This window comes from Eleutherodactylus coqui, chromosome 12 (assembly GCF_035609145.1).
Source record: "Eleutherodactylus coqui strain aEleCoq1 chromosome 12, aEleCoq1.hap1, whole genome shotgun sequence".
Taxonomy (NCBI): Eukaryota; Metazoa; Chordata; class Amphibia; order Anura; family Eleutherodactylidae; genus Eleutherodactylus; species Eleutherodactylus coqui.
The window spans coordinates 42,926,780-42,943,365 of NC_089848.1; the positions used below are offsets into that span (position 1 = coordinate 42,926,780).

At 45.5% G+C, this 16,586-nt stretch overlaps 1 protein-coding gene across 1 annotated transcript in view; it reads left to right on the plus strand.

The window, feature by feature from the left end:
- EAF1 (ELL associated factor 1) overlaps positions 1–12,812 on the plus strand; it is a 16,243-nt gene extending 3,431 nt beyond the window's left edge. Inside the window, exons 2-6 of the mRNA XM_066585237.1 lie at positions 2,221–2,315; positions 5,554–5,690; positions 8,578–8,744; positions 11,373–11,588; positions 11,991–12,812. Coding sequence (XP_066441334.1) covers positions 2,221–2,315; positions 5,554–5,690; positions 8,578–8,744; positions 11,373–11,588; positions 11,991–12,037 — 662 coding nt within the window. The 3' untranslated portion in view covers positions 12,038–12,812. The remainder of the gene's footprint in view (positions 1–2,220; positions 2,316–5,553; positions 5,691–8,577; positions 8,745–11,372; positions 11,589–11,990) is intronic.
- Positions 12,813–16,586: the final 3,774 nt, after the last annotated feature.

Consider the following 16,586-nt stretch of genomic DNA (forward strand, 5'->3'; position numbering starts at 1 on the left):
CATTTACATTTAAATATGAATGGTCCTTTGGAGCGCCTAAGATATTTTCGTATATCCTTTCCTTTGTTTTCCTCTTGAGGAGTTGAATCCCCTTGTTTTTGGGGGATACAACAAACGTGGGCAAGCTCCTCCCCTTTTCCAAGGGGGGTTATTTAAGGAATACATTCTATGTTTCATTGGATCCCGCTGATGCTCGTCCTTTGATTCTACGTGCCGACCAGGACTTGGAGGTGTGGAGTGGAAGGGTCCTCCCCTAATGGGAAGCACCCTCCACCTACACCGGGTAAGTCGTTTCTAATTTTTACTTCACCATATTGCTTGGCTCATTTGGATATTTACAAGAGGGGCGCTGTCCTTATTGCTTTTTATGTATGTATGTATGTATGTGATGTTTGAATCATCACCTACACCACAGAGTAACCATGGAATGTACCTGATAAAGCAGTGACCGTGTGGTTTTAGCTCTGTACAGGGACACATATGTGGGGATGCGATAAGAACTGTAAGAAATTTCTACTGCGCCATTGGAACGTTGTCAAGACAATCAGAATGTATCCAATGAAGTAACCAATCAAAGGATGGATTGTAAATTGTCCAGTGATGTTGGGACACCCCAGTGTAAGGGGGCTATAGGTAGGAATTCTTTGCTGAATCCATAACTGTGTGGGCTCTGTCATTTAATTCCTCTGTCATGTGACGTCATTCACAGGTACGCTCAGCTGTGCTTACACGGCCTTACATTTGTGCCGTAACAGTCAGGCTTTTCATCACCACGAGCTACTTAGATGGAACATAAAATAGATTTTTTGGAATACAAATTTGGAACTCCACAAGAATAGAACTCTGACCGCTATGCCGACTCCGCCAGAATGGGACTCTGACCGCTTCGCCGGCCCCGCCAGAATGGGACTCTGGCCGCCGCGCCGCCTCTGCCAGAATGGGACTCTGGCCGCCGCGCCGCCTCCGCCAGAATGGGACTCTGGCCGCCGCGCCGCCTCCGCCAGAATGGGACTCTGGCCGCCGCGCCGGCCCAACCGGAATGGGACTCTTGCCGTCGCGCCGGCCCAACCGGAATGGGACTCTTGCCGCCGCGCCGGCCCAACCGGAATGGGACTCTTGCCGCCGCGCCGGCCCAGCCGGAATGGGACTCTTGCCGCCGCGCCGGCCCAGCCGGAATGGGACTCTTGCCGCCGCGCCGGCCCAGCCGGAATGGGACTCTTGCCGCCGCGCCGGCCCAGCCGGAATGGGACTCTTGCCGCCGCGCCGGCCCAGCCGGAATGGGACTCTTGCCGCCGCGCCGGCCCAGCCGGAATGGGACTCTTGCCGCCGCGCCGGCCCAGCCGGAATGGGACTCTTGCCGCCGCGCCGGCCCAGCCGGAATGGGACTCTTGCCGCCGCGCCGGCCCAGCCGGAATGGGACTCTTGCCGCCGCGCCGGCCCAGCCGGAATGGGACTCTTGCCGCCGCGCCGGCCCCGCCGGAATGGGACTCTTGCCGCCGCGCCGGCCCCGCCGGAATGGGACTCTTGCCGCCGCGCCGGCCCCGCCGGAATGGGACTCTTGCCGCCGCGCCGGCCCCGCCGGAATGGGACTCTTGCCGCCGCGCCGGCCCCGCCGGAATGGGACTCTTGCCGCCGCGCCGGCCCAACCGGAATGGGACTCTTGCCGCCGCGCCGGCCCAACCGGAATGGGACTCTGGCCGCTACGCCGGCTTCACAGCCCTAATAATGAGAAGACAGAACAGAAAGTGTCAGACTTTTATTATTAGACTAAGACCGTATTCAGACAGCCACATGTGAGTTGCACCCTATAAACTTGGGGGCAACTCGCACTGGACAGTACACTGACACCCGACTGTCAAGAATAGGAACTGCATATGATTTCTTTCATACGGAGCACCTTTCTGATCATGTGAATAGCCATGTAAATATAATGGGTCCATGTGCGGTCTATGGAATGCACGGTCAGCACACGGCCCTAATATACAGCCTTCTGAAGGGGCTCCTGGTCATCAGTGGGAAAATGCAGGATTTTAGGATATTTTAAAATATAGACCATAATGAAAATAGAATCACCAAAAATGTGTTAATCTGTTTAATATGAAAACTTGAGTTCTAGAATAGGGGATTTTGTGATGACACATCCCTCTTCATGACATGAAGCAATGTACTAATAGTTTGTGGAAGGACGTTTATGGATTCCCACCTGTGTTTGCTCCCTAGATGATTTTAAGCCGGCATCCATAGACACATCTTGCGAAGGCGAACTGCAAGTCGGAAAAGGCGATGAAGTTACTATTACCTTGCCGCACATCCCAGTAAGTGCAATGATCTGCAGACCTCCACTCACAGCGGCACGTCATATCTTACAGGCTGTCAGGCTAGACATCAGCTAAACAAGATATTAAAAGACGCCTCCCATTGTAATTAGTCTGCGGGGAGTTATTCAGACGCCCTAATGAATAATTACCAGCTGCTGTGCTTGACGAGCAGCTCCTTGTATTCCAGTTATTACTTAGTAGCTGATCTCCTTGCACTAAAAAGACGTAGCGCCGGACCATGGATCTCTGGGTAAGCATCCATTTAATTACTTTCTATCATATGGTTATGGAGATGGCCAGAAGGGACCACTTTGTACCGTTAAAGTCGGTACCCCACCAAAAACACTTCTCACCTATTCCTCACCACGCCATTCACTGTCTGTGGGGATAGCAGAGCTCAGCTATCTCCTTCAGTCCCATAGAAGTGAATGGAGCAATGGTCACACATGAGCACCGCTGCTCCACTCTGAGAGCTGGAAGTGACAGCAGTCAGACCTCCATCAGTGGGTGACAAATGTTTTTGGTGGAGCTACACGGTAATTGAAGGTGTGAAACATTTCGCACAGTGTTGACCTGCTGCATCATATGTAATGTATGTGAATGTGGTCCTATTGTGACATAGAAGTAGTCACAATCACAATCCGACAGGTCGCAAGAAATCAAAACTTCATGATTTCTGGTGACAGTCGCAGTAACTTGTCATTTGCAAGCTGACTATATTCACTTACATGTGATCCCGGCAGAGTGATATTGTGATCTTTGGATGCCATAAAGTCATTAAAGGGAACCTGTCAGTCCCCACAGCACTATAAACTAAGTTATGGTGCTGTTAGGGCACATGATAGGGAGCCTGTCACCCGGTGATATATTTTTTTATACTCGCTCGCTCCTGCGATCCAGCGCTGTCATCCGCTGAAGATTGCGTGGCGCAGGAAAATCTGACTCTTTTCAGAGTCCTTCACCTTCACTCTCCCGTACAAGTCTATGGGAGAGCTTGCACACGGGGCTCTGAAAAGAGTCAGATTTTCCTGCGCCGTGTGATCTTCACCAGGTAACAGCACTGGATCATGGGAGCAGGTGACTATAAAAAAAATACATCACCCAGCTCCATGTCATGTTTCCTAACAGCACCATAACTTAGTTTATGGTGCTGTAGGGATGTGACAGGTTCCCTTTAATAACTTGTCAAATAAATCTATAAAATAAAAGTTTGATCTGTGGAATATTTACTGAGGATGAGGGTCCCCAAGTTCCCGCTCTAGGACAGAGTTGGCCATTCCTGTTCAGTCTTTCTTCTTCTAAACCAAGAGCTCACATTCAGCTGTTTCTGGTCCTTCCATTTACTTCTCACTAAGAGCCCCTACATTGTATGGAAAACTGCAGTCATGGTCTCCAGGGATTCTGGATAGCGCACCAGATCTGTAAGTCCCCGCAGTCTTGTGACGGAGTCTTTGAGGCTGTCATCATGGGAATAGTTTCCTCTCTAAGCAGGTACAGTCTGAGTAATAGATCCGGGTGTTTTCTGAATAACGCCCCAGTCGTATGTCCCTAGCTGCTGTGGATTTTCCATAGCAGAAAATCCACAGTTTATTTGCTGTAAATCCACAACGGCAAAAATTGCCCCAAGTGATGCGTTTTTGTGTTGTGGAATCCTTAGGGTAATTGCTGCGGGTTTGCCACAGATCTCATCCCATTAAAATCCAAGGACAACTCCACAGCATAAATTTTTTAAATCTACACCAGAGGTAATTTGTTTTTTCTCCGCAGTGTGTGGATGAGATTTATTTAAGTAGCATCCACTTGCTGTTACTGTACACACTGCTGACTGTCATCATGGAATTTCTGCACAAAATATCCGCAGCAGAACCGTTCCATATATATATATATACCCTTAAAGGTGTATTACCATCTCAGCCAAACATGGCTGAGATGGGAATACCGTCCCATGTGATGTGCCTGGGGTGGTTGGGGTTACAAAAACAGCCAAAACTTGCAGAAACACCATAGCTCATTGTGCTACACTGCTTCCATAACTCCCATTCACTTCTAAACAATGTAAAACAAAAAGTTTGGCTGTTCGACCACCTGGCTGCGGCGAACTGGCAAGTATTCCCATGTCAGCCATGTCTGATGAGATAGGAATGCCTCTGCTGTAATTTTTGCTATTAATCACACACAGGTTACAATTAACAGCATTCTCTGTCCTATTGATTAAGGGCTTATTTACACAAGCGTATATTGGCCCGGCCTTTTCACGGCCGAACAATATACGCTTCCATCTAAGAATGGGAGGGAAGGGGAGAACTGCTTAAACGGAAGCATATGCCGGCCGTGAAAATGCCGGCTGATAAACGCTCGTGGTAATAAGCCCTAACTCTGTAGGGAAGGGAATCTGAATCGGATCTCCACGACCTCAGCAGTTCTTTTTTTTTTTCCTTTTAGAACCGCTCAATATCGTAAAGTTGCTGATTCCTTTGCTAATACTACTATCATAGGGAATTGCATCATAAGCAATGTCCTAATACGAAGAGCCTCTCAACCTAAACTTCCCTTAAAAAAAAAAAAAAGTCTTTGTCCCGCAATCAGTGACTATGTAATTGTGTTAGTCACCGATCTAAACCGCTCGGTGACATCAGCATCTATTTCGGCTCTACACCTGTGACATTTAATCTTTTTGAATGGTAAGACGATCTTCCCTGAGGACTTCCAGCCCGGCTTTGTCTCTAAAGCATTGTTTTGTTGGATGCCTAAAGGTCATTAGCAGCCGCATGAATCCAAGATAGAATAGCCAAATGCTAGGCAGACCCCTTGTTTGTTCTACCATTTACTAATAAGGGTTAATTTACACATCAGTTTCTTATCTTGCGATGCATAAGCAACATTAATATCTATTACAGGAATTAGGAGTGATCCGATAATTGTGTAGGGAAGCTGTGGGCAAATTAAACATTTCTCATGGCTTCCCTCTCAGCCCATCAGCAGACGCTGGCTGTATTTCCATGACATGCAGCGGGGTTCTGCATGCTACTAACAGATCAACAAAACAAGGCAAATAACTTGCTGTCAGTATGTTACTCCCATGAGAAGAAATACCAGAAGTACGTCTATATTAGACAATTGTAATATTTGTTTATGCAGTACAGTAGTTTCACCGTTTTGCAAAAACCTATTTTTTTGCCATCTCAGGACCGTGTGTGACATTGGGTACATTCTTACATTATCACGTCTGTTTCAGGGTTCAACTCCTCCGATGACTGTCTTCAAAGGAAACAAACGACCATACCAGAAGGACTGTGTGCTGATCATCAACCATGACACCGGGGAGTATGTTCTGGAGAAGCTCAGCAGCAGTATACAAGTCAAGAAAACAAGGTACAGCTAATTAGTTCGGGTCTCTGACTGTTGTATTGTATGATCACTGCAATAATGACCTGATCCTTTATTATTTTTATGCTTATTTTTGTCAATAATTAGTTTTTTTGTTTTTCTTTCTGTAACACCTCTTAGGTGCCACGGTCAACACTGACTGAGGCATCTAAAGGGTTAAACAGCTGGGTCAATAAATGGTCTAATTAGGCTGAGTTCACATATTGAGGTCATGGTGCATTTTTTGCCATGGTTTTTTACAATTGCAGCAAAGCTGTAGAGTCTTTACCACTGCGGAAAGCCACGCCAAAAACAGCACTGTAGGTGCAATATTTGAACATAGCCTAAGTTACAGAAGAGTGACTAGTGAGCATGTGCTCATCATCTCACTCCTTTTCTGGAAAAAAAGACCACCATATAGTATGTGACAATCGGAGAGCAAGTATTTTTTCTGATTGATAAGAGGGAGATAACGTGAACAAAAGTCCATGCTACCCACTCCCCCTGAGACAGGAGGAACAATGAGAGAATGACATATTGTCCAACTTTCTTGCTGCTTTCAGCTTCCTTGCCCCCCCCCCCCCTCATCCTCATCCTGCACACAGATTGAAGTGAAAGCTACAGGTTCGGTACATCTAGCTTTCACTTTAACCTGCTATAACTCTGGCTAGAATGCATCTAGAGCAGCAGTTCTGCTCCTGTTTTAAGACCAATATTCAAAACTGCTTTTCTAGCTGTAATCAATTTAGAGCTAGAGTCTTTAGAAAAGCAGCCCCTTCTGCCTGAGCTCTTGTCTTGTAAAACTATTAAGTCCTTTTCTCCAAGCCCAAATGCAGCTCTGACAAAACTCTTGGGGGGGGGGGGGGGTTAAACTAGTTTTCTGAGAGTTTAAGAAATTTAAGTAGGTGCAGGAGATGTTATAAAATAAGAAGTAAAGTATAAATTACCTATTGGTGGGAGATTCACTCTGGTGGGCCCTGTTGGTCTTTGTTTTACTGCAGTGTGCCATAAATCCATGTGACCACAGCAGCCAAACATTGACCTCAGTGGTCACATGCTGTACATGCTTGAATCACCAATTAGGCCAGTGAGTGGCTTCTGTGGTCATATGGATCTATGCAACATCATCACTATAGGAGAATAAGCTAAAACCAGTGGGGAGCATCAGCACCGAAGCAGCGAAGGATTTAACAGGTGAGCGCTTTTTTTTTTTTTCTTCTTGTATAACATTTCCTGCAGTCAGTTTAATTTCTTCAACTGTTGGGCAATACTTCGAAAGACTGGAGGCTTCAGTCACATGTTGAGTACTCCAGCCTTAAGTTTGGCGATTTGGATATTTCTCCAGTAATTTTATGGTGATTTTTCTAGGGAGAGACAAATCTAGTTTAAAGAGCAACTACACTTTCAGATAACTTTTGACATGTCAAAAGTATTGATCAGTAGGGGTTCGCCTGCTGAGACCTTGGTGATCGCTAGAATGGAGGGGGCTGCAGCGCTCACCCAAGTGCTGTGCCCTCTTGGCTGTCTTTGCTTGTTTTCGGCTGCTGTCAGTAGCTGAAGACAGCCCTCATAGAGGTGTATAGGAAACACTACACATCTATGTTGCCATCTTGCTACGGACGTAGCTGAACACTAGCGATAACAGGTGAGGGGGTACAATGCTTGGGTGAGTGCTGTGGCTCTGCCATTATAACAATCAGCGGGGTTCTCAGCAGCTGATCAATACTTTTGAGATGTCTCTATGACCTGTGAAGAGATATCTGAAAGTGTAGTTACTCTTTAATGAAGGTTCACATTACCATCTGTGTAATGTCACCTGAAGCATTAAAACCTTAAAGGCTGTGGACACCTTGGTTTGGGTGTTTTTCTTAATAAATTGATGTATTTTTGGTTTTAAAACATTTCCCTAATTAGTTTTAATTAAAACATTTTCAACCTTTTACTTGCTGTGCTTACAGTATCTTCCGATCTACTCTAAGCCTTATCTAAGCTGGAGAACCAAGATCCTTCTAAAATCATCAGACAAGTAGACTGACGGACTGTTCAGCACTGAATGTAATGACAGGAGGGGATGTGAAACTAGCAGTTTATTGCTGGAGGAAGGAGGAGAAGATAGCAGTTCATGTTACATCTGAGGAAGGAGGAGATTAAAAACTATTTTATTCCCAGGGGACAAGAAGTGCCATGCCTGCAGTGTACATCACACTATCTGTAGCCAGGAGCGAAAGCTAGCAGTGCGATGTCTCGTTTATACAATATACAGAGTAGAGCAAACTCACAGTGTGGAGAACTTCCATGTCAATTTTCTCTGCTTTGTATGATTGAAACATCATACCTACCGCCTTCTCTCGGGCACAGACACCTGACACTGCAATGTACACAGCAGGAGCTGAACTTCTCCCCCAGCAATAAAGTAATCATTCATCTCTTCCTTTTCCCGCCCCTCTAACATGAAGTGTTGTAGTCTCCTCCTTCCCCTGCAATAAACCACTCGTTTGACATCTCCTCGAGACCCCCTTTCCTCTTCATCATTCAGTGCTGACGACCAGCCCTTCAGTCTATCTGACTGATGGATTTTACAACAGTCTTGGTCCTCCAGCTTACAGTATGTTGGGAAATACTGTAAAGATAGCAAGGCAACAGTTGAGTATTTTATTTTTAATGAAAACTAATTAAAGACGTTTTATATCCAAAAATACATTGACTTACAACAAAAATTTCAAACAAAGCTATAGCCTTTAACTGCTTGGCCGCCTGGTAAACGGCTATGATTGTCCAAACAACCCACCATTAATCATTTCTCCTGCAGCAGCACCGCACACATCACCCACTGAAACTTGAAGGATTTAATAGATAAGCACAAAAATCCACAAATTGTATTTATCCTTTTTAGGGCTGAGGGCAGCAGTAAGATTCAAGCCCGCATAGAGCAGCAATCAGCCCGATCCTCACAGCCATCTTCACAGTTTAAAACCCCATCAAAACCTTCTGCAGGACCTAAAACGTCACCCCTGAAGGATCATCCTTCCCCTGAACCGCAGCTAGATGACATTAAAAGGGGTAAGAGGGCACACTTGCACTTCGTTCTCTTTCTGAATTATTACGGTTTGTATCTTTCAGACTTTCACTAGTTTAATTTGAACTAATTTTTCATAACTAGATGGGTGATGTATCTGGACTTGTACATAGCAGCCACATTTAGGCAAAATTGTATCGTAGAAGACTGTATCAACACAACAGCCAAACTAAACTTTAGTACTAGATATAATATACAGTATAAGCATGCATAAAACATATTGACTGCTGGACTTCTCTTCGCAGTTCTCTTTTACAGGAACTGTCCACTTGTAGACTGCGGCGGCAGTTAATTGTACAATATATTTCGGCATCTGGTCAGAAGGTTTCCTTATAAGAAATCAAGTGCCTTAATATATATCACCTTAAAGCAAAACTAAATGTAGGAAATATGCAAAACAAATCTAAGCAGTTGCTATTCTCATAGCATCATCTTTTGATTCTATCTTGTCTCAGATTGCAACCAAAAGTGTGAGAACTATGGCAAGAGATAATATATTTCCTCCTCTCCTTCTCAAAAACCTCACACTAGACCCATCTCTAGCGGTAAGGCAACTGGGTAATGCAGAAGCCCTCCTCCACTGCTCGGCCTGCAATGGGAGACCAGGCACACCTTTTACTCAACTTCCCTTTAAGGAACAATAGTCAGCCTCTCCTTAGTCTAAGGCCCCTTTAACCCTTTCCAATCCAATTTGTATCCTGGTTTTCCTAGGGGGCTTACTCTTTTTCTGCCATTATAAAACGGCGCTATCTGCTGGCTAAAGCCAGTACTTCATGAGGTGACACGTTGGATAGGCTCTGACAGCAGAAAGGCTGGCAATATACAGTAAGAGAACCCCGACAGATGTCTTCCAACATCGGAGCCGTACAGCTTTAAATCATAATGTCTTCAGAGGTCAGACAGTGGATTGGAAAGGGTTAACATGTGCCGATAAATCAATCAGAATCCCACTATCCAGCAGAAATCGGAATCATTACCGTTCAGTGTAAATATATGTACTAACTGAATAATGAACGATAATTCGTTCTCCTATCATTCGTCGTTCAGTTTATGCATGACGATCGGCCCATGTAAACAGGCAGTTGTTCATCTATGAATGACTGCCTGTTTACTGTGAATGGATCCCCTGTCCACCTCCATTCACTGAGCAATGATCTTCCTGTGTAATAGCACAGGAACGATCATCGCTGGGATGACATGTTGGACATCTGCACCCCACAGGTCGTCCTGTGTATAAGGGCCCTAATTTGTCATTTCCTAGGGACCGATAGATTACTTTCTAGGCGTAAAGAAAGGTTAGCGCCGTCAGTCCAGTAATATTGGTAACTGATTATTATCTGTTATATTACTGTTCTTAAAGACGGAAGTATGGCCATATTCTTCATCTGGAATGTTTGAGACGTCTTGTGTTTAATGGCTGGGAGCAGACGTTTGTATGAGGGAATTTAATAGGATCACAGCTGCATCTCTGTTAATTGAACATGATGCAAGGCTAATTACTGCGAGTCCTTTCTTTCAGCATACCAGCGCCCTTACTTGTTGTTTCTGTCTAAGGCTGGGTTCATACGGGGTGGATTTGCCGCGGAATTTCCGTGCGCAAATTCGCTGCGGCTGCTAATCCCAGGTTTAGCCAGCTATGTGGACAAGATTTATCAAAAATATGGTGCACGCGGGGCGGCGAATCCGTCGCAGCACATCTGGCGCTGCGGCGCGGATTCCCAGGACGCAGTATATCCTTTCTTTCTGCTGCAGCCACGCTCTCCTCTATGGGAGAGCAGGCCGCAAAAGAAAAGCATGCGGCAAAGCCACACCAACACCCGTGGCCAAGTGCCGCGGGTTTTGAAGCTGTGCTTTACTGGTGGAAATCTCACGGTTTTGAAGGTGCGACAAAACCACTGAGAATACGACTCGTGGGAACCCAGCCTAACGGTGCTTTTACATCTGCACTGGGGATTCTGCTTTCCTGCTCTGTATGGGTATTCACAGCCAGTCGGTGACGGAACTTGTCCGACGCAGATGTGAATCCACCCTAAAGTATTGCATGAAATAGCTTTTTTTATATCAAAAACCTGTATTTTGATTTTCACATAATCTCTGCATAATATCTTTCCTTAATATCATTCTATATGTACAGCCAGTAGATTATATAGCAAGGCGTTTGACTAAGGGTGCTTTTATACGGGACAATCTGTTTGGCGCAGGAGCCCGACCGGTCATCCCTGTAATAATCGTTCCTGTGCTTTTACACAGAAACGATCATCAGAAGTGAATGGAGGTGTAGCGGGCTGAGGATCATTCCGACTCACCCACCTCCATTCACAGGAAGTCGTTCGTAAGTGAACCACTGCCTGTTTAGACGGGCAATCCTTCGTTCAGTGTAAATGCATGCAGAAAGTGAACAGCAAATGAGAAGCGAACGAATTCTCATTCGTCATTCAGTCGCTGCATACGTTTACATTGAACAACAATTGGCCTGTGTGAAAGGGGCTTTATATACAACCACAATATAGAGAATGCAACTACATGGCCATCCGGGCTTTCTTCTGGCCCGGCACAAATGAGAATATTTATTTTTAAAAGCTAACAGTGAGGCTGTATTTCCTTCACACTAGAGCTGAGGGCGGAGGTGGAGATCATCGAGCAGATGAGCAGCAGCGGCAGCAGCTCCTCTGAATCAGGCAGCTCCTCGGGGAGTGATGATGACAGCTCCAGCAGTGGTGGAGGAGACGACACACACACATCACCCTCTCAGCAATACAGCAACAGAACGCCCGTCTCCAACGGCACCAACAGACCCCAGGGTAGTAACCAGCTGATCAACACGCTTAGTAAGTAGAGCCCCCTGCTGTTCTATCACCTGCATGTACCTGAAGAGTGCACATAATCATGTGGAAATAGGTACATGAAGAGTGCAATTTACATGTAACTTGGGATGCTTTACTTGATGCAACAGTGACCATTTGGCCCAAGCAGACGTCTATCTCTAGCCTTAATGTAACTCTCTTCAATGGAGTGCATCTGCACAAAAACATTCTGCCTTTTTTGGGTGGCTGGGGTAGAAAATTGTCCAAAACTACTCTAACATATTGAATAGGGGACATAAATCTATTCAGTTTTGTGCCTGAAATAAGTGTCCTTGTAAGACTAGAAACGATGTCAATATGATTTCTACTTATGTATCTACCTACTAATGCAGTTTCTCTTCTGTTTTTTTTCTTTTCTCATATTAGGACATGACCTCCAGCTAAGTGAATCGGGAAGCGACAGCGATGACTAAGAAGAGATTTTCTTCTTGTATATATTTTATTAGATTGTGTACATAAAAGCACTGATGCCCCCCAGACACTCGAGCACTGCAATAGTATAATCATATACTGCAATAGTAACTTTGTCAGTGAGTAGTAGATAATTCTCATTCACACTTAAGACTCTTTTACGCGGGACAACTGTTGGGCACTTCAGTGCCCGACAGCTGTGCCAACAATGATCGCCCCTGAGCTTTTACATGGGAGGAAGCATCACTTAATTGAATGGATGTGGAGCGAGCCGGAGATCGTTCCAGCCCACTCCCCTCCATTCACAATAAACAGGTGGTCCTTCATAGCTTAACGGTGGCCTGTTTACACGGAACGATGCAGCGGCAGACCAGCGATGATTTTTAGAACTTCATGAAAGATCTGATCAGCGATTTATCACACTGCACAATTATCATGCAAACCACTCGATCTAACGAGCGATTTTGCATGATAATCGTGCTTCATAAAGGGGGCTTTATTCAGACACGTCCTCTGTGCCCCAGACATATTTAAGTGCTAGAATCTCAGTACTTGCTATAGTGACAGCAGAATAGTGATGAGCTCTGAGATTCTTTGGAGACTCATGTCAACGGTCTCCTAACAATGGCTACAATCTTCCTCCTATTTCACATCGTATGCTTAAATGTTAGGGAAACCTAGTATGAAATAGTTCTTCATGTATGTTACAATTGTGTTAGCTCTATGTATGTAATATATGTATTGACGAGGCATAAACCATTTTTAAATATTCTAGAAGTTGTTGCTCTGTGGTACACAATGTTTAGAGCAGACATCACAATAGTACTGAAAGCAGTACCTTCCATTACAGTTTAGTTCTTTCCAGCCCAGTGGTGCTCCTACAAGACTGCATAGGTAGTAATGTAGTAGTTATATATATACCCTCATGTTCCAGTCAAGCAGTGGACTAGCATTCTGAAGCATTGTAATAAGGTGGTCTCACATCTGCGTCGGAACCTCCGGTCGGTTCTGTCACATAAATGGCTGAAAATACTGCAAGAAAAAGTGCTGCAAAAAGCTGGGCGGAAAGCAGGCGACCCTATTATAATTAATGGTGTCTGTCCAGCGCTGTTTGGTTCCGCCAGAGATGGAAAGGTTCTGCTGCAGGGATTCCCCTTCCCTGCTCCTCGAAGGGAGCGAGAAAGCAGAACCCCGAGCGCAGATGTGAAAGCACCCTTAGCTGGTTGAAAGGCCTGCCATATTGGTACCAGAGCTTTGAGGACTACAGACTTTTAAATGCCTTGTCTCAAATCAAGACAATCCTTTTTTTAAAGGGAACCTATCTGATCCTAGGAGCACCATAAGCTGAGTTTATGGGCTAATAGTACAGGCTTTGCAGAGACCGGGGAAGTGTTTTTTGTTTTTTTATGCTTGCCTGTCCACACACTGTTCATCTGCTGCATGCATCGGACTCCCCTCTTCATTCAGTATGTCTGCACACCCCGGTGTGTGTGAGTGCACAGAATGAAGACATGAGCCCACTGTACAGACAGGGAACATGTTGGCAGGTGAGCATAAAAAGCAAACCCCAGGACTCATTTTAGTTCACAGTGCTAACAGGACAACCACCGTGATGGTGGCATGCCTTAATTGGGCATATGGGTCAGAGTTTTCTTTGAGAGAGCCCCTTTAGTTTCCTGTGGGTAGTAATATATTGTCATTACATTTCTTATGTGTCAGAGGCTTGCAGTAAAGTCAGAAGCGTGGGTGGGATGTTTTTGCTTTATGCTGCAGTTTTCCTGTTCATAATCACACAGTGTTATCCAATGGAGGCTACTGATGGAAGGCTTAGGTAATATGCCATCCTTCAGCAGCCATGTCCTAAATGGGAAGCAAAGTTACAAGTTCCCATGCTTCTGGTGGGTTAGTAGTGTAGGGAATATCAGATAAACAATGGAGAAGAGAAATTTTGTCTGATCCCCCTTTGTTTGTTGCGGCTGGAAGCGGAGCAGTGACTGCGCCCAGGACTCCCCGCTCAGCCCCAGGGCCGATACAGACAAGAACCCGCTGCTCGATGGAGCTCAAAGCAGGTATAACGGCTACCAGAGAGCGGAGGGAGGAGAGGAATCCGCTGTGTAGAAGCCTGGGGACAGACACCAGGACGGGGAGGAGTCTGTGGAAGAGAAGCTCCGGAAACCAGAAAATCTTGAACTCTCATACCAGCCTACTAGGGTTACTTTAAGCTGACCTGGATTATAGAGGAGTCCCGCCGATCTCGCAGACTCCTCTATTAAGTAGGCGTGAAAACATTTCTCGTCTCCACTGTTCGTCTGATATTCCCTACACTACTGCCCCAAGGGGCGCCGGAACTTTTTACTTTTCACTTTGCTTGTTTATACAACCGAGGGATCAACATAACCTCTCTATACACACCAGAGCGCCCTTCAGGGATTTGGTGTTGGGTTGGATTTATAACCACATTAATGGCAACCATGGACCGGCAGTGAGGATGTCTGTCAACCGACCGGCGTTCCACACCAGGTGAATCCATTCTAAACTCCTATTGTTCTTCTTTCCATTGTTTGCAGCACTATCCATATTTACATTTATATCCTGAATGGGAACGAAGTACTGCCAGAGAATGAGACAGTATACAAGGAGGGGGCGGTATACAAAATGAGGACATTGGCACTGGGACAGTAATAACATTATGCTGACAAATGAATTAAACAGCTGTGTCCTGCACATATCTAAAAATAATTACAACCCCTTCAATCCTAAAGAAATAGCTAGTTATTATAGATGATATCATTATGGAACATGACAATGTTCACTGACACTAAAGAGCACACTTGTGTTTACTATATTACCTTATTCTCTGCAAGTATTTTCCATGATGAGGGAAATATCCGATATGTATTACCCTATTCCCCCCAAAATAGGACTTACCCTGAAAATAAGCCCTACCCAGATTTTGTAGGGTTGTAATGCCCTTTGTTGCATTACATTTTTTTCAAAAAAGGAATAAATTACCTAGCAGGCTTGATCCAGGTCCCTCCTGCTGCTCTCTGGAGCTCAGCCAATGAATACAGCGCTCGATGAACCAGTCACAGCCATCACATCGGTTCATCGAGCGCTGCATTGAGTGGCTGAGCAGCGCTTCAGAACCAATCAGAGCCATCACTTCCTGGAAGTGGGAAGTGATGAATCGCGTAACCAGTAAGTGATCTTCTGTGGGCAGCCAAAAACTGCAAGAAGTGCATCAGAGCTTTAGTGAGCAGCAGGAGAGACCTGGACCGAGCCTGCTAGGTAAGTATAAGACATCCTCCGAAAATAAGATCTAGTGCCTCTTTTGGGGCAAAAATTAATGTAAGACCGGGTCTTATTTTTGGGCAAACACGGTAGATAGTCCAACTTCTTCGCTGCAGTAGCTTTTTCTCCTGCTGGCTGCGGAAGCATGGTCTGGAGACTCCGTAAAGGGCCTTTTGCATAGCAGAAGGACTTGAGGTCCTTTCTACACCATGGGAGCTTGCGTACCCAAGTCACAGTGAGGTACTCCATTCATAAACCATTCTGTGACTGATGCCCTTCCACCTTCCAGATGCTCTAAAGTCACAAACAGATGGCTCTTCTTGTAGCACCAAAATACAGATTGCAGAAGCCAGTGCACTTCTCACCCCAGGGGTCGCTGCTTCAGATTGGAAATATCTACAAAACTTTCATCTGATGTTATTTTATTTCTATTGCTGGTAGGTGCTGTTTCTGTGTGCGCAATTCAGGTTTTTTTTTTCACTTTTTGTGAGATAGCTGCTTGAGTGTATTGCAAGTATAAAAGTAACGCTGCTACTGGAGACGATATGATAATGAACGCTGGTCTGCCGTTGTAAGCATTGAAAATCTGGAGCATATTATTGCACCTGCAATACGGACAAGTGTGCTGGCCCAGTTATGCTGCTCTAAATTTGAGAATTACGGGCACATAAATGCTCTTAAAAGGGTGGTTTCACATCTGCACTGAGGATTCCACTTACCTGCTCCGTTCGGGGATCAGGAAAGGGGAATCCACGCGGGCCAAACGGTTCTGTCTCTGGATGGAACCGAACGGCGCTGGATGGACCCCATTGACTATAATGGGGTTCGCCCACCTGCCTGGCTTTTCTAGTATCTTCATCCACTGGGAGACCCTCCAATCACAAGAACAGGAGACCTAATTAAATGGAGTGGTGGTCACTTATGCAAATCCCATCAAAATGAATAGAGTTGTAGTATTCATGACTACTGCTGCATTCAGTCATTCTGGAACCCAGTTCTCATGATCGGTGGAGGTCCAAGCAGTTGGATCCCCAACAATCAGAAGGCTATCCCCTATCCTGTGGATAAGGGCATAACGTCGCTTCAAGAGACAACCCCTTTAACTGCATGAATACCCCTCCTGGTAGTTTGCGTCAATGTTTCAGCAGGGGTGTGGCTGCTAGTCCTGACAGTTTAGCCTAAAGAGGACTGCATAGACCTCTCGGCTGTGAGCGGCACTAGGCCAGGCCAGGGTTTGGGTCTTTGTATGTAAACCAGAAT